This window comes from Falco cherrug, chromosome 1, assembly GCF_023634085.1.
Source record: "Falco cherrug isolate bFalChe1 chromosome 1, bFalChe1.pri, whole genome shotgun sequence".
NCBI lineage: Eukaryota > Metazoa > Chordata > Aves > Falconiformes > Falconidae > Falco > Falco cherrug.
This window is the reverse complement of record NC_073697.1, coordinates 59,503,992-59,527,696: the sequence shown is the minus strand read 5'-3', so window position 1 is coordinate 59,527,696 and position 23,705 is coordinate 59,503,992. Positions and strand designations below refer to the sequence as shown.

The window sequence follows — 23,705 nt, the reverse complement described above, 5'->3', positions numbered from 1 at the left end:
GAGACGGGCTTTACCCAAGGGCTGGGAATACGCACCTTCGAAAATAACAAGGACAAGCCTTTCTCACTTCAAACATCTCAGCTGATGGTCAGTTCTACTGGGATATATATAAAAAAAAAACCAAAACACTCGCATCCTCTCACTTTGTTTCTGGTGCCTGGAAATGAGCAGTGGCAGGCAGTGTGCGCTTTTAAACTCCCGCTGTGTGCGCAGGCAGTCAGAAATGCCATTTCCTGCTTTAGATGCTGTTTTCAAGGTTCCCTTGGCAGTGACTGAGGTTGGCTGCATCTGGCCCCAGCAGGGAGAGCTGCAGGACGGATGGGAAAGCCGCAGTGGACAGCTGCCTGTTTTCCATGTCGCAATTGCAACGGTGTGCACAGCCTTCCCTGCAGCGCTTAAACACTCGCTCGCTGTAACTCGCATTCTCCAGCTACAGAAGAACAAGAAATTTCATAGGACTGTGGCAATTAAAACTGCAGCTAGTTACCTCAGGTGTTCCTTTTGTATTCTAAAATTCAAGGCAACCCCCAAACTCGCCTTCATTTAAAAGGATACAAGCACTATTAAACTTTTTCTATATTTTCTTCCCCAAAACCCCGGACTTGGCTGGCTAATACACTAACCAGCTCTTTCCCCAGAAGCACCGCCATGTAGGAACCTGCTGTACATAACACCTCAGAAGCATTTACAATGCCACATGGCACGTACTGCCCCATCAGTTCAGCATCAAGCCTGCTCTGTCATTCTGAACCTTGGTGTTTTGCAATTCCCAGCCCGAGCAGCTCAAACACTGCCACTGCAGGCCTGAACTACAGGTACAGTTGTATTTTTTTCCACATGAACAAGCTGATGCAGCCAAAAGCACCAGCCCGCCCTCCCCAAGAGCTCGGCCACAATTTCACTGCTTGAACATCTCTATAAAGATCACATCTCCCCCGACCTGATCACACGCAGATGCTGCGCAGCGCTGGCGCTTTAGCACACAGGCTCAGTGCTCCTGCAAGTTGGCGAAGAACTTGTCAGGACACCGTCTCGGAGGAGAGGAAGCCGGTGCTACAGCTGGCTGCTGAAAAGACAAAGCGATCTGTTCCCGTATGCCCAGCTCCCCTGTTAAACACGTTTCAGCTCACTGAGGATCTTAAAGACGTTCGATGAAGGTGCAGCAGACGAGCCCACTGAACTGCACAGCTCATTCGATCAGGTATGACACGCCCCATGGTTCCCACTAGGTCTCTCGGTATCGGGGCACGTAGAGAGACAGAGCTTTTCTTGCACTTCAGGCACAGGGTGGGGAAAGGAGGGGCAGGAATGAATTATTGCTGACATCCATCAACATCCCAAGTGTCCAAACACTGGCTTTCAGCTCCCCACCCTCAGAATTCGGAGGGCACCACAAGTCACTGCAGCATCAGCCCACACCTTCTCACGTTCTGCCTTCAACATCTCCTGCACAGGCTGTTTTAGCCCAGGGGCCAAGGACCCAGCTCGCACATTCTCCCAAAATGTTTTAGCTCTAGTAAGCAGGCTTGCTTCATCTCACCAACATACCTGCCTCTTCAATTAAGACCTGCTGCTTGGAAAGTATGTGCAAAGGGAAGGCGTTAAAAAAATCTGGAAGTTTTTGATGCAAACTCACCCGAAAGGGTAAGGCTTTTTGGGGGGTTTAAATACATAGACCTGTGTGTATGCATGCACCCACACAGCCCCTTACTACCTTTACCTCAAGTCTCCAGGTTATTTCCAGACAGAGCAGTGCCACACACCTCTCCAATGGCAACGCACTAGAAACACAAGAAAGAAGCATGATGAAAGGTGCTGAAATCCCAACCCCTGGATCAGCCAGCAGGGGAGAGACGGCCAGGGTGCGAGTGCTTTGAGAGGCTGTGGAAGGACACCATTTGTGCTACCAACAGCGCAGCAGACGCAGTGCTGCTAAAAATAGGCCAGTGAAGTCCCCCCATCACCTTCAACGGGCTTTGGTTACATCCCAGCTAGATTCTTTAAATTGTGACAAATTCCAACAGGCACTTGACAACATTAAATCACTGTAACTAGCAGCAACTATTAAAGCACCTTTCAAAGCTTTTACTAAAATTTCATGAGCTAATTTTATAATAGCTTTCCAAGGAGAAATCAACATTTCTGCTTTAATTATAAAAAAAAAAGAAGGAAAAAAAACCCCAACCCACCACTATTCAAACTCACCCCTACCTGCCTAGCTAGCTATTACAGCGCATCCAAGCTGGTCAAAAGCAGTACTAAGCATCATGTATGACTTTGTAATAGTAAAACATAAACGTGAAAGTTGCAGAAATTTGTTCTCAACTTCACACTTGGCCTCTACAAACAACATGTTTAATAGGTGCATTTTTCTCTTGATCCTAATCGGTTTTGTACCAGAACAGCTTTAAGCAGCACACAGAAAGTTTGAAAAGCTTCAATGTTTGAGTACGGCCAACTGGTTTGGCTTTTTTGATTTTGAGCAAGAATTTTCAGGAGGATGAACTGTGGCACCAGAGTTAGTTCACCCAGGACACATCTGCATGAACATACTGTAGTCCACCAGCACCACTTTTCAATAACACAACATGCAGTTGTCCAGTAAATAGTTAAAAGTTTAGGCTCTTCCCTATTTTGGGTTTCCTATTCCTGTTCTGTTTTAACATGACCTCTGCTACAAATCCCCTCCACGCTGAGGCCAAAACACACAAGGGACACAGAGCGTGTGTTTCCAGGCTGTGGGAAAGAAGAGGTTTTGACTACGTTTAGTTCAAAAGCAGAACAGAAAAAAACCGCAACAAAAAAAAAAAAAAACAACAAAAAAAACGAACCAAAAAAAAACCCTCAAACCCCCCAAAAACCCACACCACACCAACCGCAGTGCCTCACCTAGTAATTAGCAACGGTACTGCCAGCAGCACCCTTCTTTCAGGCCAAGACATGAACATTTAGGTCTGGAGCCCAAAATTGTAGCCTGTTTTCATACCACTGCACATGAAGTGCATTGCGCTGCTGCAGTCTTGAGGAAATTTGGCATTAAGGGGGTTTCTGGGCAAAGAAACTTCAGACAAGAATTAGGGACTGCTCTGTTTGTGAGCTACTAATGGAATGGTCAGATTTGTCATGCTCCCTATTACGTCAGCTTCAATATAAGGCAGATTCATAATACCAGAAACCATACATTCTATTGTACTAGACTGCTCCTGAGTAGATCTCAGAGGGCTATTTAAGCCATTAGCTCAGAATCCAAATCATCACTGGAGAGCAGAGAAAAGCATGTATTTCTGCAACCTGCTATCTTCAGTGGTCAACATTTTCAAAGTCCTTATAACACTGGCATTTATCAGTATCCAAAATAAATTTAGTAAACTTTTCTCACCTTGAGTACACAGTCACTAGGTAAACTTCTGTGGCAAAAATTACGGGAATCATCAAAAACAATACCGAAAATAACTCACATGGAGACACTGTGTTTTATTAATTATCTTCCAGATTACATTTCTATTCCTAAAAAGAAAAACGGGAACACATCTAAATCTAAGAATTCCATTACTGTTCAGTCCTGGGAATGGAATACTGTTAAGTTGGACTGTTTTATTACTTTCCATATACTTTAACATTTCAAAAAAATTTTTTTTAAAAAAAGGTCAAATAATGGTAGCTCCAGACAGATTGCATATTGAACATGGTAGAGGTTGTTAATCACCACACATCAATTTCATGATAAAAATCCCTGATTTCTTTAAGAACTCTTCCCTCCAAATGAAGTTTGTAAAATTATCTGTCAGTGGCTCAGCCACTCAATGGTATAGAAACTGCTCCCAGGTTTCTTGTTGCTTAGATTATCCAGCCTTGGGTGCACCCTGGAACCAAAGTCCTTGAAGGTGGGAGCCAGCAGTTTCCTCCTTAACACCTTCTGTTGAGCAACATGGAACAAGGCAGAGTCTTCCCTCTTGAAGAAACAGGAAAGGCGGCCATGTGTAACAGGAAGAAAAGAGGAAGCCTCAATACTTATGAGTAGATCCTCAAAACTCAGCTGAGCCAGGTCCAGCAAGCAAGAAGACCACGCAAATCCCACCAAGGGAGCAGGCACCACAGAATAAACAAACCGGACAATAAGCGTATCTCCACTGCAGAAGCTGCCATAAATGTATCAGTTCCATGAATCATTCGCTATAAAAAGTTCAGTGTCTCATCTTCAGTGCTTGTTTATATAATTCTGTACATTATATACACAAATGCACAAGGATAGCTGCTTGACACTTCCAATCCTTGTTCTTTTGCAGTGATGAAAAATTTTAAAACCCAGAGTCTGGACTTATAAATAGTGCAGAAAATGCAAACGCTAAGAAGACAATGCCTCCTATGATCGTCACTGAAAAAAATGCAGAAACAAAAAAAATTAGATACTGAAAGTTAAATATCTGCCATGACACATTACAGATTTTTATCTTTTTTTCTAATGTCTGATTCCCAAACAACCTTGATATTTCTGCTGCAAACAGCGGACGTTGTTTCTAGCTCAGTATCACAATGTGCAAATACCATCCCACTGTCTAATGGCAACTACAACAATATAGTCTGTTCATTAGAAGGAATGGTTTTACTGCTTTAGGTAGTATGAAACTGAAGTTGACACCTGCTGTTGAACATTTGGTTGTGGGGGAAAATCAGATACAATATCCTCATGCTGGAGCAAGCCATCAGTTAAGGGGGACATAATAATCAGCATTTTTTGCATAGTTTAGGTAACTATATTGAAAGAGACAGTTTCAAAAACATTAACTGCTTGCAGTGGCCACAATCTGCTAAAGGCTGGGACAGTATTCTGGGAAAACACCACTGTACATGTTCTCCTGCTCTTCCCTAAATAAACTAACAGGCTAGATGGATCTTTGGTCTAACCTAATAAGGCTATTCCTGTGGCCAAAGGTTCACACTGAGCTTATTAGGAACATATTAAATCATTAGATTAGCATTTCATCACCAATTTCTTCAGCAAACAAACAGAACAGAATGCATGTTTTACTTTTTGCAGAGAAGCTGATTTTTTTACAACCTCTGCAACTACAGAACAAATATTCTGAATGAACATTTATTGGAAGCAGCTTCACAGAATCCTTCCTGGGAGCAAGAAATCTCACTACATCACAGGATGGGCAGCTGAAGGAAGCTGCAACCTAATCTAAGGAAAAACAAACAACCCAATGTAACCTTACTGGCCCTTCCTGTTACAGATAGCAGGTTATGATAAAAAAAAAACCAACAACACACACACATTTATGCCACCCACAGAGTAGCTTTGAAGGCTTTTATATGCGTGGCATAACTTGTAAATATGCAGTTCTCTTGCTCACCTGAAGGTCTGTACTCAGAATTGTGACAAAATTTCTATTATTCACTATCAAATCATACTGACTGTTAAAAATACTGTATTTCCTTCCTCTGGTCTCCCACAAGCTAGCCAATAGTGAAGCAAAACATGCTTCACCTGTGTCCATCTTTAAACCTGGAGCTACAATACCCATTTTGATTCCTTAAATCTGAGTCAGTAAAGCATTATGTTCAATTAAGGACAGACCCCTTAGAAGCACCGTGCGCAAGGTGGTGGCACATGCTCGGACTCTGCTTGGCAGGAGGGACATGCGGTCCTGGGAACAGCCCAGGGTCACCGCTGCGAGGGGAGCTGACTACAGGGTGGGGTGGGGCAGTAGGTTGGAAGACACAGGCTCAAATTAAAAAACACACAACAATATTTTGGGGTCTTCCAAGTTTTAAAAAACATAACATCATTTACACCACAGACATTACCAGCATTAATGCATTTTTTTTGTTGAAGTTTCCACTTACCAGTCCTAACAGAAATTTTTTGTGCTATCATTCTCCCTCCAATAACTGCTAAACCAGTGCATAGGCAATGTCCCACCGTTCCTCCTACTGCCACACCATAGGGGTCCTGAGGAAAAAACACAGAAGGGAAACATCAGCACAGTTGAAAACCCTAGTCCTACAATCTCCTGCCACGAAGGAGCAAAGCCTTGATTCCCTGGTCGCACACTGTCAAGTGTGGAAGATACTCTCTGGTGTTAGCTCTGCTCTACATCACTGCCTTGCAGACCAGTAACAGTGTACGTCAGCTAGCGAGAGACTTAATCTAAACCTGACTAATACAGGAGCACATGGCATGTTTCAACTAAGAAGCATCTTCAAGTCGTTAAATGTAGATTCAGAAATCACTCTGCTGTACTTAAACAATTTAGCAGCCTCTAGAGGGAAGGTGGCAGCTGTTGAGAAACAACACACATCAGCTGGAAGAACACCAACATAATTATAAAGAAAGAGAAAAATAAATCCGTGAACTGCAAATGAAGGCTTTCAGCAGCTAAAACATTCTTGACTCCTTTGTTCAGCTTCACAAGCTTGTGCTCTACACTGCCTGCCCTCCTCAATCGTCTAAAGGGGGAAGTATGAAAGAATAAAGTCCAGAGGATAGCGAATAAAACTTTATAGTTTTCAAAGTTTGTCAATGACAGCTTTCACATCACTGCATAACAAGCAGCTACTCAATAGGTGAACAACTCTTACTACGTAAAGAAGGTTTCTCAGATCTACTTACAAATTACACCGTTAAGGGCAGCATATGTATGGAACACCTTATAAAATTGAAGTCTTCAGCGTCAGAAACAGAAAATAAATCTTTTAATGACGGGTAACAAAGGCAAGGTAGTAGCACAACTTTTTCCTGTACGAAGATGAATGAGGGAAAGTGGAGTTGAGTCCCCTGCACATCTCTTAAATGAGGCTCAGCCCTGAGAGGAAAAATGCTGTGGCCGTCACATGAGGTACACATGAAGTCTCTAACAGGCAAAGAGCAAAACTGTCTAAGAAATTATATGATACGAAAAAAGACAACACTAGCCAATATTCTGGCCAATAGAACCAAAATCACAAGCCAGTGAAAAATGGTGGCAAGCACCAAGCAGAGGACAGGTAGGAAACCACCAAGAAGCACAGGTTGGAAGCAGGGCTGTGCCAGCAGAACACATCCACCTCCAGGATCAGGATCAGGATCCAAAGTTCCTAGAAATCCCTGTTTCCCTGCAGTCAGCAGTTATGCACAGCCCCTATGGGCAGAGGGTGGACACCAGCCCCCATGCCGTTCCCCAGAGCCACCCTGGAAGGTAACAAGTTTCCACAGCTTCCCTCAGTATAGTGTCTCCAGAAGCGGAAGTGCTCAGGCACAGCAGCTGAGGCAAAGCCAGTCTAGCAGAACACTACAGAGCTTCCTTTTCTGTTTCCTTAAACAGATGAACAATTCTTATACACAGTAAAACTATTAGGTGTGAAATCAAGTTCTTTGTCTGGACTAGGTTCATGAGGACAATCTTAATTCATTCCCCTAGTACACCAAGACATTCACGCACTGAGATAGCCCTCTTTTTCCTCCAAAGGAGCCCTGTTTGTTGTGACAGGATGGACACTACTTAATGAACAGTCATGTAGGATTTTATGCTCTCGTCACTGAAGAATGTATGGTCACAGCTGACTTACCACATTGCTCAAATGTAACTTAGTACTTCACAGACAAGGATTTATCTAAATATATCATGAAACAAAGGGGGATAAAACAATCCTACAGGTAAAATGACAAAAGATCCAGATCATAGTAATTTGCTGATTTTGAAAGCCAGGACTGAGATACTTACAATTAATTTTTTTGTAGTATTTGGTTTTGTAGCACTTACACAAACACTTCATATGCTAAAGGAACAACATCCCACAGCCTTTAGCTGCAATGCTCAGCACTTCACAAACCAGACCACAAGGTCTAATGGACACTTCCTAATGGGACACTCAGAAAAAGCAAACCAAAGTCAACAACCACCTGTGAAAAGATGAGCTTAAGCAACTTGCCTAGCACCACATAAAAAAACCTGGGCAGACGCAGTAATAACTCCTCATTTTCCAAGATGGCATGTAACTGCCTCAACAAAGAGATCAACCTCTCCATCTGCTGTTCCCTGCTTTGTTAGCTCCGAGCACTTTCCCTGTGCTGTAATAGAGACAAGAGGTTCCTACAGATTATAGCCTCCTTCATTAGACAGACTTGATTTATCCCTAGGAAAGTCTGAAAGTGCACTGAAAGAAGCATGGGTTCTACGGAAAAAATGTAAATTATCTCAATGCATGAAAAAGCACAGGGGCAAGCTACTTATGTTTATTAAAAGGCTGGCTAGAAGTCTTAATTTTCCTTTAAATACAGTTAAACAAATTTCAATCATGCTGGATATGATTGTATTTCCAGTTTACAGTTTATTTTAGTTCTATATGCTGTACCATACTATACACTTAGGTTTTTAAAAAGAGGTATCTTTTTAACAGCTTTAAGTTTGCTGGGATGAAGGTCTCTCTCTCTCTTTTTTTTTTTTTCTTTTTTTTTTTTTTTTAAGCTATGTGTTAAAACTGCATGACCACACAGATCAAAGAAACATCTGGTCTGTAACATCTCTTAACACTGTAACAAAAAAACCCCTGCATTCAGCTGCATGATATAAAACAACTATTTCCAGAAATGCCTGTGCAGACCCAATCATTCAACAACAGTTTTAATACTATGCAGAGCTTCAGTGCATTTATTTTCAGGTCTCAATACAGCTGTAATGCGAAGTAAGGCACACCAAGGCAGCAGGCGTGAATCTGATACCACCCTCCAAGACTATTTTCTCTCCCACTTCTCTGCAGGCCACCCAGAGACAGCAAAAGAACAGTGGGCATTCTGCAACACTCACCTCTCTGGCAGCCAAGACTATGGTTGTTAACTGGGAACGATCACCCCATTCTGCTAGAAATGTTAAAGTAAAAGCTTGAACAAAGATTGGAGAAATGAAATGTAGCCACTTCTTCTGAGGTATAGTGGTGCCTGGCCCTGATTCCACATCTCCTGGCCCATTTAACAGTTTGGTTCTCTGAAGCTGTGGAACACAAAGGAAAAAAAAAAAACCACAAACCAACCAACCATAAGATTAGAAAAGTTATCTAAACAACTCAGATGAAATACACAGTAAAGCCAGCCATTTAGCATCTGGAATGCTATTAGCCACCGACTGCTGCATTATCAATGTATTATTTATATTAGACATCATTTAAAAAAACTAGCTTCATATTATGTACACACATATGTCTGTATGTATACTTGTAATCACCTCTAACCTCCAGTTATTGTCCATCTTGTACTGCCTGCACTTACGCAGCAGTTTCAGTAGGAATTACACCTGTTTTTAACCACAGACTTCCTTCTATTTTTAAAAGCATGGATCCCCCTCTTCCGAACTGGTGGCTCTCAAATTAGGGTTTGATAAAAATAGTAATAATAATAAAAAAATTAATCTTAGAAGAAATAAGATTAATACTCCACACTATTCCTTAGAAGCGGACCAGTATATTTAGTAAGTTATTATAATAGAGACCTTTGCTGCAACACTACAAACCTCAGCATTAATCTGCCTGACCATAAAAACAAGTAAAAGTAAAGACAAGAGTAAACTGTTGATGTCTTCTTTGCTAGTAACGCATTTTAAAAAACCAAGAAAAACACAAACAACCCCCCCCAACACCACCCCACTCTGTGGAGAAAATCCCTTTTCTCCTGAGAAGCCAGGCTTGCCACAGAACTGGAACAACCTGTTGAAACGGCCTCCAGAGGCCACCTCTGTCCCATTTACCATACAAAGTTATCAACCACAGCCACAGCTGAACACCCCAAACACAATGCCATTCTGCAGCCTCATGGCTTTAACTATTTCATCACCTATAATTCACAGCAAGTTTATGACTTACTTCCTCGTCTTTTTTTTTAATTTCTGCTTGAACTTCCTCCAGCTCTTCCTGACCCTCATCTGGACTCATTTTCAAGCCTTCCCGAAGCATTCGGATGCCAAAAATTGCAAACAGTGCTGTTGATACATAGTATGTGTACACACGAGGAATAACTGTGGTGGCATAGCCAAACAAAACTGTAAAGAAAACAAATGCATCATTTAAAAAAATAAGCATGAGGATCATAATTGTTTTTCCCACATCTAAGAAATGCTTGCTAGCAAAGTCTGCAATTCAAACACCCACCGATAAAGAAATATTGTTGTCTTTTTTTAGTCTTATATAATTTTATATTCTTGTTTTTGCAACATAACAACACTCTAAACTCCAGCCATTACTGGTCATGCCAGAGACTGAAGTCCATTAACATGCAGACAAGGCACACCAGGCAAAGCTGATGTGCTGCTGCTCCCAAGAGCAAATCCAAGCAACATTATCTTTCCCATCAAGGACTACGCAAGTCCTGCCTTTCTCCAAGCACGCCACGAAACTATCATCTGTAATCATGTTAGATTAGTCACTGTGTATATTAGTTAATTTGACTGTATGTTGGATAGCATCTCTTTCTAATCATTTATCAGATAAAGTTACAGTAAGATTTTCTACAAGGTAAATCTACTAGACATACCCACAAATCATCCAGCTGCATGAAACCATGTCTGTCTTCTTTTGCCAAGTACAAATGCCTGCATTACTATTCCCTTCTCCCCCACACTCCCCACAATCACACAATGTGACCAACTTAGATCTTCCTTTAATTTAAAAGCACTGATCCCACTCAAAGACCAAAAATCTACTTCCACGGTGAATGTACTTTTTATAGGTATTGAAGGCAATCAAACTAAGCCAAAACTAGTTCTCAAATAATAGGAAGAATCATGTATCCAGGACAAAGTACTTCTTCGCAAATTAAGACTAGTTAGCATTTTTGGACAAAAAAGGCCTGTAACAATTAAGAGAAAATGAAAGTTTCACATCTAACATTCAAGGCTGCTTGGACCACGCACTCACAACTGTCTCTGTTGTTTCACTCCACATGCAATTAGCTAAAAGGAAGCATATTACCATGTATGTTTTCTTGCACATGCTTTCTTAGTTGAAAACTGCCCTCCTAAGTTACTACATAACCTGGAAATTAATCCACACTGCCACTACCAAAAATAAAGACTACAAGACCAAAATTAATGACACTGCATTACTAGTAAACATACATACATAAACAACAGTATTAATTGCACTGCTAAATAAATCAGGAGTTAAACTAAACTTCTTTTTGAAGACTGAAAATACTGAAGTAAAGCAATGCAAGAAACTGCAAGCAGAAAAGAAAGCCTTTATGAAGAAGCATCAAGAAAGATTCGAAGAAAGACTTGGTATAGAAAAAGGGAGAGCAGAAGAGGTCATAAGACTTACAGAATACTGCATCACCTATGGTACTAAGTAACATTACACGAAGCAAGCAGTACAGAAGTGGGAGAAGAGACAAAGACTGTTATATTAAGTGATTAATAGCAGAAACTCATACAATACTATCGTTAGACACAGTGCAAATGGAAACTACTCTAAGACTGCAATAATTGCAGCCTTATATACAGCAATAGCTACACACCCAAAACAGATGCATAGAAACACTCGCCAAGAAGCCCGACGCCGGTTAACTGGCTGTCTCCAGCGTGTATAAACCAGTGAACACTATTTCGATCATTTCTGAAACAGGCATGGTTAGAAATGAGCACATAGATGAGGTGCAGCACAAATGTTGTTTTGTATCTAAAGACTTTATGATGACAGCTAAGTAAGCACAGCTACAGGTTCCTCAAGTGCCACCTGACACCTCGCTTCTCACCCCCAGCTCTTGGCTCTGTCAGTACCACCCATCCCAAAGGATAGTGGCAGGACATCATCTTCAACTTACGTGGCTCAGCACAAACCCAAACTGCTACGCAATCCAGGGATACAAGTCAGACAAGGTACATTTGTCATCATACTAAGAATCTTTTGCCTTAGGAGGAAAACGAGAAGTCACTCCCACATTCCCTTTAGGCACACTAATTTAACAGGAGCTAAAAATAAAAAGTGCCCCAAAAATCAAATAAAGTGCTTAGGCTCCCAATCTCATTCCTCTTCCTTAAACTTGTATCGAGCTCTAGGGAGCACATGCACCTCATTAGAGGTAAGAGCCTAAATATTCAATCTGGGCCATGGTCCCCAGGAAAACCTTCACACTCTCCTCAAAACAGAAATCTGCATATACCTACTACCTTCATTTGAATTTCAATTAAAATGTATTGATTAATACGCATCTAGCACATTTTAAGTGATGAAACAAAAAGAAAAGAATGCTAACCTGATAAACATGTCATCAGTCCCAAAGCAAGCATAGCACCAGCCAGTACAGTCAAACGGTTGTACCGCATTGCCATGATGGCTGCAATGAAGAAGGTCTTATCCCCCAGTTCCGATACGATGATGACTGATATAGCAGCCACAAATGCATGAATAAAGCCCAAATTAGTCTTCTCAGCTGACTCTTCATTGACAATGTGAACTGGAGCAACTGGTGAGGATACCTTCTGTAAGGGGCCGGGGGGGGAAGCAACAACAAAAACACTAGTTAATTAGCTTGAATAGTTAGTTCACAGAAATACTAAGCCTAGTATTTCACCTATCATACCATACTGCGTAGTGTGACACTAATCACATACCTCTCACGCAGCATTAATGATCATTAACTAGTTACTGGCTGCCACCTACCTCAAGTTCCTAGTTAGGCACTTAGCAAGAAGATCAGATCGTGCACTGATTTTTGAAACAGTACTTGCCATGCACATTATTTCCAGAATGTGAGAACCACTATTACAATAAAATGTGGGGAAGGCTGCTTTAGTTCAGCTCTAATATTGCTGTCTTTACAATCCCTAGCTATTTACTTCATGACCTTGACCAAACAAGCAATTTTCTGATATAAGTATTAAGAATTAAACTCTTCAAACTAAAATTGGGTGACTAGGATAACTCAGAAGAAATACAAAGTCCTTTCAAAAATTGTCAGGACCACTTTCTTCCCTTGCAGGATCTCTGCATCCCAGCTGCATCAAAATTTTGCACAAGCTTTCATCAGCTTTTTTTCTCCATGCTCTGTTGAAAACTAGCTTTAAGACTTTCCAGTGGTCAAACCGGACCGGCATACTCCAGATCTCACTCGCTCACTGAAGTGTTTACTTTTACAGAGATTAAGATATCTACAATCCAAAGCAAGACCCAAACCAATTAAATCGATGTTCACATGCTTGAGCAAGGATGGCTAGGAAAGCTTGCTTCATCCCATCTACCAGAGGAGACATGAGTGCAACGTGTTTTAACACGGCGGCTTCCCAGCATTCCACTTCTAGCAGTGCTGCAAGTTTTCGGGTTTGGTATTTAAAAGTTTCCATGTTCTGTATGATACACATTGACTTCCCACAGTTTCTTCACGTTTAGCACTGCTATGAATTTTTGGGTTTGATACTTGGAACCTGGCATGCTCTACCTGACACCTCAAAGCCATACATTAATCATTTTTTCATCCCTCCGTGCGCACGATGACCTGACGCTAGACCCCCCTAACCAAGAACACCATTTAAAAAGTTTTCATGTAAAGCAATCTTAAATGCTGAGGAAAAACCGGCAGGTTTTGCGTCGCAACAAAGTCTGCTTTCATATGCTTCTGTGAGGATGATCTGGAGAGGCCGGCTGCCCCCCAGCATGCAAGTGGAGCACAAAAATACTTATCGGGTGAAAAAGAAAAAAAAAAGCATTAGCCCATTTTCCACGTCGGACCTAAATTCCCCTCTTACAGCAGAAACGGGGAAGATGCAGGGCCATGAGGTGATCCCGCCGCTTCCCCTTCTCCTGTTACAAGATGGGGAAATGCAGGAGTCCGGCGGCCTCCGAAAGGCGAGGCGCCCGGGAGGCCGGGCCCGCCCCGCCGGCACGGAGCTGCCGCCGCGGGGGTGGGGGTGGGGGGGCGCTCCCGCCCCGCGGCCCGGCTGAGGGAAGGGGCCGTTACGCAGGCAGCCGGCGCGGCGCGGCCCGTCCCCGCCTCACCTCACCTCACCTCAGCCCGCGGCTCGGCTCCCTGCGCCGCCGGCGGTGGCGGAGGCTCCTTCTTCCTGGCGGGCTCTTCCTCGGGAGCGGCGCGCAGCCCCGCCGGGGCCGCCAGCAGCAGCGACGCCGCCAGCAGCAGCGCGGCGGCCCGCGGGAGCGGCGGCGAGGCCATGGCGGCCGAGCGCGGTGCTGAGGGGGGCGGCACGGCACGAGGCCCCTCTTAAAGGCGCCGCGTCACCGCCCCGCCCGCAGCGCCCCAGCCGCGCAGCCCCGCGACCGCCCGCCGACCGCTTCCTGCAACGGCCCGGAGGGGCGGGGCCGGCCGCGCCGATTGGCTGCGGCTGCCGCTGACGGACAGACGCCCCGCCCCGCCCGAACGAGCCGGGGACCCGCGGCCTGTGGCAGCCCCCTGCGCTCCGCCGCGCTCGGGAGGGGGCCCGGGCGCTGGTCCCTGCCCCTGCCCGCGGCTCCCGGCGTTCGGAGGGGCCGGGCGGCGCGACTGTGGCTTCCTCGGGGGAGCGTCCCTCCTCCGCGCGGAGTTGCCTACGGACAGGGAAAGGGCGCCGAGGGGCGGGGAGCGGAGCGGCTACGTAAGGAGGCGAAAAAACTGCACGGGAAGGGCCCGGGCACAGCCATCCCCTGCCCGGGCAGGGACAGGGATGTGCGCCCGGGGAAGCCACGAACAGCCCTGTAAGGAGGAGCAAGAACAGCAGATGCCGCAGGCAACTCCCGAGAATCACTAAAAAAAAACAAACCAAAAAACCACACACAAAAAACAAACAAACAAAAAAAAAAACCCAGAAGGATGCGGTCCCCAGCCGGGACCACGTTCCACAGTGAACTGAAGCTGTGGAATCGTCGATGGAGAGAGGGGCTGCGAGACCCCAGAGAGGCACAACATTCTGTGCAAAGTAATTGCTCATGTTTTGCTAACTGGTGTCTCAGTTTTGAAAAATGATACAAAATGGAAATAGGTGTAATAAACAATTTTAATTAATTTGCAATATATACTTTGGTATATAAAAATTATTCTCATGTATAAAATAATATATGCATGTAAGTAGAAAACACACTGAAACACCAGCATCCATATGCTCCATCATGCAAACCGATCATTCACTCCAGTATCATGAAAAGGACCAAAACATTCAATAGTTAAGTGCCAAAAACCCCCAAAACCCTAGGCTGAGTGACATCATCTCCCCAGTAAAGAATTTCTTTGCAACACTGGTCAGGTACTGGTTTCTGTGTGTTCTCTGCCTTGGCAGTTCATTATATCTGCTCTCACAGGCTGCTCAAAACCTACTGTAGATGTGATTACAGCCATCCTGCATAACTGCCCCCTATAACACACAAGGGATGTCAGTAACGCATGAGGGACTCTAATAACCCACTATAAGAATAACAGAACTGTAACAAAGAACATTAATTTTCTGCAAATTCTCTTCTACAGTCTTTCTAGACAGAGAACCTTCAATGATTTTCCCAGTTTAGGGATAAACAAGGAGTTTTCATCAATGAATGAAAACACTTTGCTGCAAAAGAGATAATGCAGAGAACGGGCCTGTTTATCTATGCTGCTGAGCATGAGTCATTCCTCCACCACAGCTTTCTCCACAGGTTTTTGTGCTTGCAGTTACAAAGCAGTGGCTGGTTTTAATTATCAACAGGGAAGCACAGAAAGATACACAATTTGCCTCCCTCTGAAGTGATTCAGTGAAAAGAAACTAGGAAAAAAAAAATTACACTTAAATATTAGACAAGCCATGAAATACAGTAGTTCAAATTATTCCCTGTACCCTTCTTTCACCACACAGTTTTCATGTAAATGCATTTGTGCTTGCTGTACAACAGCAAGTGTTTTATGCATAATATATAAACCAGAAAGGAGCCAATTAACATCTCCTCAGTTTGAATTAAGGTCTTCAGTAAACTTTGTTTTAGCTTGTATAATACGTAGAGACTTTACATTTCCCCACGTAAACTTGTAACACGGATGAGATTATCATTAAAATTATGAGGTTTTAAGCTAGAGATAAAACGTGCAATTTTACCTTGGCTTTGATACACTGTTCTTACTCCCTTATAGAAAACATTTCCCAGTTTGCATTAAAGATACTTTAGAAGAAGTATTCTAAAAAACAAATGGTATAAATGCTTTTCGATGCTTTGGGTAGGAGCTAAAGTTTTTATGATAAAACTCGTGACACAAAACAGCAGCCAGTGCTTGGTTAAAAAGAACATACAACACTACACACCACCACGTCACGTTGTGAAATCCAAGCATGATAGCCATAGATACATATATGAGGAGCTCTGCAAAATAATGAGGGCAAGAAACTCTCTCAAACCAATCTCCAAAAGGTACATTGTGGCTCAGACTTACAACATTTCCTGTAAGCAAACAGAAAGAAATTAGTTAAGAACAACATGCACTAAACAAAATTTTCTCTTCTACTCACAACTACAGAAGAACACGCCTATTAAAGTTACCACCACGGTCCACCTCCGTCTGATCTGGCAGCTTTGCACTTTTTAATGAAGTAAAATGCCATCTCTGGCTGTTAGCAGAAACACAGAGTAAGGAAACCTATTAGCCCACAGGGAGATACAAGTGAGGTCCCCAAGGAGCAGCACAAGTCCTAAGCATTAGCATGTGTCTGCCCTTAGAACACTAGAAGCTAGACTTTCATTTTAAGTTATGTAAAACTATATATATATATAGACAGACAACTCTCTGCATTCAGCCATGTGATCTTTTCCAAAAAAAAACATTTGATCTACTAGAAGTCTTCCAGAGCACTATGCTACAGAACCTAAAAAATACTCATGTTTTCAGGTATTAGAAGCTACGGAAGCCTATCGAAACATCAGGAAAAAATTACCAGAGTAAATCGTTGAGAAATGAAATATCTTACCTGATTTACTTTTTCTAAGATTAGCTAGAATTACAAGACATCTGTGTTGGTGAAGAGAGGCCCAAATGTACATCATAACTCCCACAATGTGATACCAGGAGATCTGCACAGAAAGCTCTTTTCCTGAATAAAATAAGTATCATTAATATATAGCCAGGAAATACCTCCCCAAGGATCACCCCAAAACACTGCATGCATTTTTTAAATGTTACTGTCTTACAAACTTTTAGTAGTGAGTCTCTAATCCCTTGAAAGATGCTTTTGAAACTTACATCATTTAAGTGCTCAGCTGGTAGTTAATTTCCCTTAACCACTCTATACTGTAAATACCTAGGTTTTAATGCAGTAGCTTGAGGTACAGCATTGATGTACAACTGATACATAATTGATAGTCTAAGACCTCATTAATCAATGCTGTTTGTAATTCTTACCATCCTAATTAAAGACATTGTCACGGCTCAGGTCAACCTGTCAGTGCACTGTTGTTTTGCCTTGTTCACAGTGAGCGAGATACATACACACATACACACACGCACACACATGCACAGCGTGAACTGTTTAGGCCTCAGACCTTCAAAAAAATGTTAATTGTATTAAGGATGATTTCCAATATACAAGCCAATACACCATCTCTAAGAATCTGCAAGATGTGAGAAGTAGGAGAGTGGTCCAGAAAGATAAAGGTTTTATCTACGCTTAGAAGATCTGAGGGCTCTTTTAAATAAAATAATTTAAAAAAAAAAATCACTAAACTACAGCTGATACGGTTGGAAGTGGTTAAAAACTTCACTAAAGTTACATACTTAGTAATGACCACTTTACAAAAATTAGTCATAGGAGAAGTGCTACAACCAGCTCATGGTTCATCTGCGCAGGGGAACAGCAGCTCACTTGTGAGACTCAGTGGAAAGCGTTGTGGAAACAAGTCATGTAATTCAAATTTCTGCTGTATTAATGGAGACATTACAGTTAGGAGGGAAAGAAGAAACTGACTGATGCAAAGCAGAGCAGTGGCAAGTCCTCAGTGGAAAACAAAGCAGGAGGCCAAGACAGCCTTGCCGACCCACCTTACAGGAAAGCTTACAACAAAAAACCAAACTCCAGTCTGAGATGTGAAGTTGCATAGTAGCATTTGAGAACTGGTACCTACTACTGTCCTTCATAAAGCATGTTTCACAATGCAAAACTGATCGGTAATGATCCTGGAAGTAAATATGTGAGATGGTTTTCAGGACGTAACAGTAATGGTTAACATGAAAGTGTGTGTGTGTGTGTTTGTGTATCTGTGTTTGTGTATAATGCTGGTTGATCATGTGACATACTGAAATGTAGTTACTTTGAACTATCACTCATCGGTTAACACACTTCTCACACAAGCAGCCCTCTACAAAACCATTTGCCACAATGGAAACAATTGGGAGCAAAACTGCATCTTTGGCAATAAACAGGCACTTACCATTCCTGACATTAGTAGGCACTTGACATAGCACAGTTGAGCCAACAGCAACGTAGTAAACAAGTCCAAAGCAATACTGCACGATATTAATGACACCATTGGAAAACACACTGGTCCAGAGGCATTCTGCCAGTCTTCGACAGCTATGCAGCCAAAGCAGCAGGAGAACCAGCAGCGCAGAGAAGTGCTCGCTATCTGATTGCAGATAAAAAATAGCAACTTTGAGGCAGACAGGAACAATGTAACCCTGAGAGTGCTTCCAAAAGACTGTTGTTTCCCCTCCCCACAGCAAAATTTCACCCTCACTTTAAATTCACTGAGCGCTGGGGAAAATACTTGTATGTGGTGAGGCACTGCTGACCACAGCAAGATTACTTCTGGAAAGTGCTAATGGCTCGTTTTTCTAAAAGGACTGCTGAAAGCCATCACATCCACAAATTAGAATGATTTCTACCTTGAAAAATGACAAAAGTACTTGGTATTCCAGGAAAGTCACTTGGAACCTAGTTTAAAAGCAGCTCATGAAGGAGCACTTGAGGAAAACACAATCAACACAGGATGGTAGTGCAGCTTTCTAGTATTTATATGACTGCATCATAGTAGCTGGAATACTTGCCAATGTCCTCACTCTGAGAATCTCTGCCAAGAGCACGGTGCACGCACTGAATCCATGATGGGAGCAACCCTCCGAGGAACTTGGCTTGGAAAAGACAGATCAGCAGAAAGCCGTTCCAGAACACAGAAACCACATAAAAGTGAGTAAACCACCTGTGGAAACAAAAAGGGTCTTCATTAATGTTCTCACTGTTCCTTAGTTAGAAATGTACTGCAGGACATGCTTGCCTGATGGTGAGTACATTCCCTTTTGGTCTCCACAGCAATAAGTAGAGAACTTGGGACTCCAGTGGTACCAAGCAGGAATAACCCTATTGCCTTCTTTCTGCAGTGAAATGCTGCCTGGAGTAACCTCTAATTTAGCTTACTTTACTAATTGTAGCTGCACTAAAAAGGAGAAAGTGTAACCCACACATTACAAAGGTATTCCTCAACTATTATAACTAATCATGATGTGCACAATTTTTTCTTTATAATGTACACCACCAAAAGCACATCCAAATTAATTTTCTGGGCATTTCCAGGCTGTTGTGCCTAGCAGCACTCCCACTTCCCTCAGTTCTAGTGGATGCATTACATGATGGGTTAAAGTTCATAAATGACAAATGCAGATGGTAAAAGGCACCAGGATTAATTACTCAGCTGTACACTGAAATACCTTACCCCCCTGCAAAGTCAAGGTCTGCAACAGTCATATAGAAAAAAAGGAGAGACTACCAATACCATTGGGTGATTTCAAGGTTAGACCACATGGTTTTTTTTAAGAAATCAAAGAATACCCCAACCCCGTAATGCACTTATGCATTATGCATTACTGAAATGCAAGACATTACAGCCAAGACAGGTAACTGGATAGAATTAAACAGCCCACGATATCCAGCTCAAACTAGGTGATGCTGTATTCCCTTTTGTTTTTAAAACAAAAAGCCCTTCTGGCTATGAATAAAAATCAGGACCTCTGGAAACACCTGCAAAGAGACAAAATTTGTACCATGGGAAGATGCTGATGACCTTGTGTTGACAATGTAACTATTAGTACAAAACTAGAATATAACTGGATAGTTAGAGAAGACCATATTTCTCTGGAACACGCAAACTTTTCTTTTGGGCAAGTGTAGGGGTACTAACACCCTTGCTTAGTGAAACCAAATAAAATGACTCCCTCCCAAAGCAGCTTGGGTACATCTCAAAAGTAATACAGAGGCCAAGTCAGAACCACAGAAGCAGCAAGCATCCCTGCATATTCCAGAGCACCTTGCCCATTAGCAGCTGGTAGCCCCTTCAGAAAATCACTTCTCCACAGTTCCTTCTCCTATCAAGCAGGGACAGCAACATTTGCTCTGCTGATTTGCAACAACTGAAGTAAAATTTAGCCCCTCTCCCTCATTTTCTGCTTAGAGGACAAACAGAAGCTCGTACATTGATAAAAACTCATCTCCGCCTCCAAGCTTCAAGCTCCTTCCCTGCTGTCCCGTTACTTAGTTGACTTTTTTTGTCTCATCCCCCACCAGGAACTTTCTCCACAAGTGCTGCTTCTTACTACCAGCACACAAGCCCTGCCAGCTTAGCAGAGACATGCTCTGCAAGTTTTCAGCAATCCCAACTATGCTGGAGATGTATCTGACCTACAGAAAAATACAGCACTGCAGCAAGTACGTGTTACCCCTCAAGGAGAGGAATGTTCACTATCTGCCAAACCAACCTGAAATTAATCACAATATTTGACAAGATGGAATGACAAAGTTAAAAACAAGCACAGGCTAGTGAAAATACAATGCTTGTTTGGAAACAAGATGCAGATGAATGGAAATGGAAAAATGCCTCAACAGCTGCAGTCGGGATCTTCTCTATTCTTTCAGCTAGCAGGTTTACGGGCCAGCTACTCAAGTAACAGAATCGCTTTGTAGATACTGAAAGCTTAAGACCAACTGCCTGAAAAAGCACGTTCTTCAGACACTATCTCCCCTAAGACAGGGTGGTGGGAAACTTCTGCTGAAGAAAGGTCAACTCAAATGATAACCTACCTTAAGAATGTGGCATTTTGCGGTACACTGCAATTAAGACAAAGCCTTTACGAGCCCCTGTTCTGGCTGAGGGTATCGCAGAGCTTAAGCACACCCCTGGATATTTTCTGTAACCAGAAGCCTGATAACCAAAATACTACATTAGAACCTTTCCATGAATACCATGCTGCATCACAAAACCTTTTTTTAACATTTGGTTTGAAAGCTACGTATATAAAACACGTTGGTGCCCACAGGACCGTTACCTGGGGGGCCATCAGGCCTCTGGGTTAAGCAGCCTCCCAGGCCGGCCCGGCAAGAGCCCCTCGCGCCTGGGTTCAAGTCAGAGGCCAGTTTGTCATGAACCTTGGCTGATCAAAACCGATGAAATCCCAATAACGTATAAAAAGCTGTAAATGGGGTTCCCCCCCTTTTCCCCTTTTTCATCCTATTAAACATCTATTAAGAGATATGTTTGAATAACACTGCGGTTCTTTTACGTTATTAAAGACTGTTCAAGCCGGGTCCAGACCATTATGTTAACAGGCTGTTACTACTGTCCCAAGGCACATTTTAAAAAGAAACCTTGAAGGAAGGAGATGACAACTGAGAATCCGTTTAAGGAAACAAACCTACAGTATGTTTGACACTCGGGAACCCACAGCCCCAAGACCCCGGGCTGAGCCCTGCGGGAAGGTTTGTTCTGCAGATACCACATGGCACTGGGATTCACGGGATGAGGCTTTTGTTCCAGTTTGGCACATATGGCCTCTGTATGACTGCAGCATCTACGCTCCTCCATTCCCCATCTGTAACGCCAGAATAACACTTCTGCCAAAAAAAAAAAAAAAAGGAGAAAAAAATCGAGCCCAACCCTACAACAATACACAACGCTATTTGCACATGCTATTTATTTTCTACATCTTCGGCTGAACTAATGGAAGCGCATGTATCGTTACCCCTATGGCTCCGCGGCCCGAGGCCGGCAGCACCGGGCACAGCACCGGGCACAGCACCGGGCACAGCACCGGGCACAGCACCGGGCACAGCACCGGGCACAGCACCGGGCACAGCACCGGGCACAGCACCGGGCACAGCACCGGCCCTCACCTCTTGGGCAGCTGGCGGAGGCGCGGCCCGGCCGTGCGCGGCCCGCAGCCCCGCTTCGTCTTCCCGTACCGAACGAGGTCCTGGAAGAGGCCACAGACGAAGCTGCTGCTGCTGCTGCCGCTGCCGCTGCCGCCGCCGCCGCCGCGGGGCCGCCGCAGCACCAGCAGCAGCAGCAGCGCCGCCAGGAAGGCGCAGGCCAGCAGGGCCCAGGCAGCGGCCAGCAGCGCCGCCATGGCCTCCTCGGCCGGCGGGCGGGGCCTGGGGGCGGCCGCGCATTCGCTTCCTCTCCCCGCCCTCGGGAAAGGCGGGTCCGCCCAGCCGGGGGCGGTGAGGGGCCGCGGCGCGGCCGTGTGTCCCCGCAGCTGCCGGGGGCGGGCACCTGCCTCTGTCGCGTTACCTTGCGCGTCTTCCCGCATTTGCGCTGTCCCCATCGTGTCTCTCGGTTTATGTTCCGAGGCGGTAGGAAGCTGCCGCAGGTTTAACCAGGCTGGGGAGGGGACACAGCCCCCGGTTGGGCCGTGCTCCCCGCTGGCGACCCAGAAGCAGCTCCCGCCGCTGCCGGTACGCTGCCCGTCCCCCTGCCGGGGCCCGTCCCGCCTGCGGGCTGACCCGCAGCCACCGCCCGCACGCTGCCTGTGCGTGGGGCCCCGCACTCGGAATGCCATTCTAGTAACGTTACAGGTTCCGCCGCGACGTGAAAGGAGAGCTTTGCTTTGCCTTTCCTTCGCCTTGAGAAAGCAAGAAGCCAAACCCGCTTGGCACCGAAGGGAGGCGGTTCCCCCCAGGTACCGGGACACCGGAGGCAGAGCCCTCCCGCCGCGGCCGGGAGCCCGGACAGCAGGCACGATGGATTTTCGGTGCCAGGTGCACGGGGGATAAGTTCCACCCAGCGTGCACACCGATTTTGTTCACTGTTTATATAGCCAATCTATACATATTAATGACATTTCTGAGAAATTACTACCATATTCATTACAGTTCAAAGAGCTACTTATCATATCTACGCTCTTACTACACATGTGTGGCCTGATGGGTCGAGGGTCCTCTGGTGGTCGTTTGGGACATCTTCCTTTCTCCATCCTCTTTGTCATCTTCCTCTTCTTCTTCATGGCCCTCTCCTGGCCCTGTTTCAGCACTCTTGGCTCATGTCTTGGTTTCAGACCGCTTCTTACCTGCTTAGGAGCTAAACTATACAATGCAGTGTCCTACTAGAAGCTAAACTGCATAATGCCGTGCTGTACAGCTCAGCCATGTCATGGATACAGTTGCAGCATTTACAATGAAGCACACTGGTAGAATCCCTCCGATATCACCGTGACCCCCAGTGAAACACGTGCTGCCCACATCCCTTCTGTGTGCGTGGGGGCATGGGGCGAGCATCCCCTTCCTGAGAGCAACCTATGTGTTACTTGGCAGCTGTTCGGTGTTGGTTTATCTGACCAGGCATCACTGAGCCGATTAGCTGACTCACTGCCTCCAAGGAGATGCTAAAAAAATACTTCAAGCTTTTCATAATATAGATGAGACAAGTAACCATGTTTAGTGTGGGCATAGTTATGCTAGCACTTACTAATGCTCCACAGTAAAATAAGATTTAAAGCCAGGATCCTCAGGAGAAAAATAGACTGTATTTCCAAGTCT

General features: G+C 44.2%; 2 protein-coding genes across 5 annotated transcripts; both read right to left on the bottom strand.

Annotated features, from left to right (window-relative positions):
- Positions 1 to 3,454: 3,454 nt before the first annotated feature.
- Positions 3,455 to 14,257, bottom strand: TMEM165 (transmembrane protein 165). The gene is made up of 6 exons (XM_055710234.1): positions 13,973 to 14,257; positions 12,224 to 12,449; positions 9,838 to 10,013; positions 8,790 to 8,972; positions 5,851 to 5,956; positions 3,455 to 4,375 (listed from the first exon to the last, which is right to left on the bottom strand). Exons 1-6 carry the CDS (start codon positions 14,132 to 14,134, stop codon positions 4,299 to 4,301), a joined length of 930 nt encoding a protein of 309 aa, XP_055566209.1. The 5' UTR covers positions 14,135 to 14,257; the 3' UTR covers positions 3,455 to 4,298.
- Positions 14,258 to 14,933: 676 nt separating this feature from the next.
- Positions 14,934 to 22,339, bottom strand: SRD5A3 (steroid 5 alpha-reductase 3). 4 transcript variants are annotated; one of them, XM_055699926.1, is made up of 6 exons: positions 22,065 to 22,191; positions 21,591 to 21,785; positions 18,949 to 19,104; positions 18,337 to 18,527; positions 16,881 to 17,003; positions 14,934 to 16,356 (listed from the first exon to the last, which is right to left on the bottom strand). In XM_055699926.1, the coding sequence occupies exons 2-6, from the start codon at positions 21,740 to 21,742 to the stop codon at positions 16,097 to 16,099; spliced, it is 882 nt and encodes a 293-aa protein (XP_055555901.1). In that variant the 5' UTR covers positions 21,743 to 21,785; positions 22,065 to 22,191; the 3' UTR covers positions 14,934 to 16,096. The 4 variants fall into 4 exon arrangements, with proteins under 4 accessions (XP_055555901.1, XP_055555891.1, XP_055555890.1 ...); XM_055699916.1 differs by having other exon boundaries at positions 21,587 to 21,785; positions 22,065 to 22,185; XM_055699915.1 differs by lacking the exon at positions 21,591 to 21,785 and having other exon boundaries at positions 22,065 to 22,339.
- Positions 22,340 to 23,705: the final 1,366 nt, after the last annotated feature.

Bases quoted from the DNA above. Each gene is read 5' to 3' on its own strand.
- SRD5A3 (XM_055699915.1), bottom strand. From the start codon at position 22,297: ATGGCGGCGCTGCTGGCCGCTGCCTGGGCCCTGCTGGCCTGCGCCTTC. The intron at 19,105-22,064 runs GTGAGGGCCGGT...TTGTTTCCACAG, and splicing joins CTCCGCCAGCTGCCCAAGAG to GTGGTTTACTCACTTTTATG. The intron at 16,357-16,880 runs GTAAGATATTTC...GTTTGCTTACAG, and splicing joins TCTTAGAAAAAGTAAATCAG to GAAATGTTGTAAGTCTGAGC.
- TMEM165 (XM_055710234.1), bottom strand. From the start codon at position 14,134: ATGGCCTCGCCGCCGCTCCCGCGGGCCGCCGCGCTGCTGCTGGCGGCG. The intron at 12,450-13,972 runs GTGAGGTGAGGT...GGCCCCTTACAG, and splicing joins GAGCCGAGCCGCGGGCTGAG to AAGGTATCCTCACCAGTTGC. The intron at 4,376-5,850 runs GTAAGTGGAAAC...CATTTTTTTCAG, and splicing joins AAAAATTTCTGTTAGGACTG to TGACGATCATAGGAGGCATT.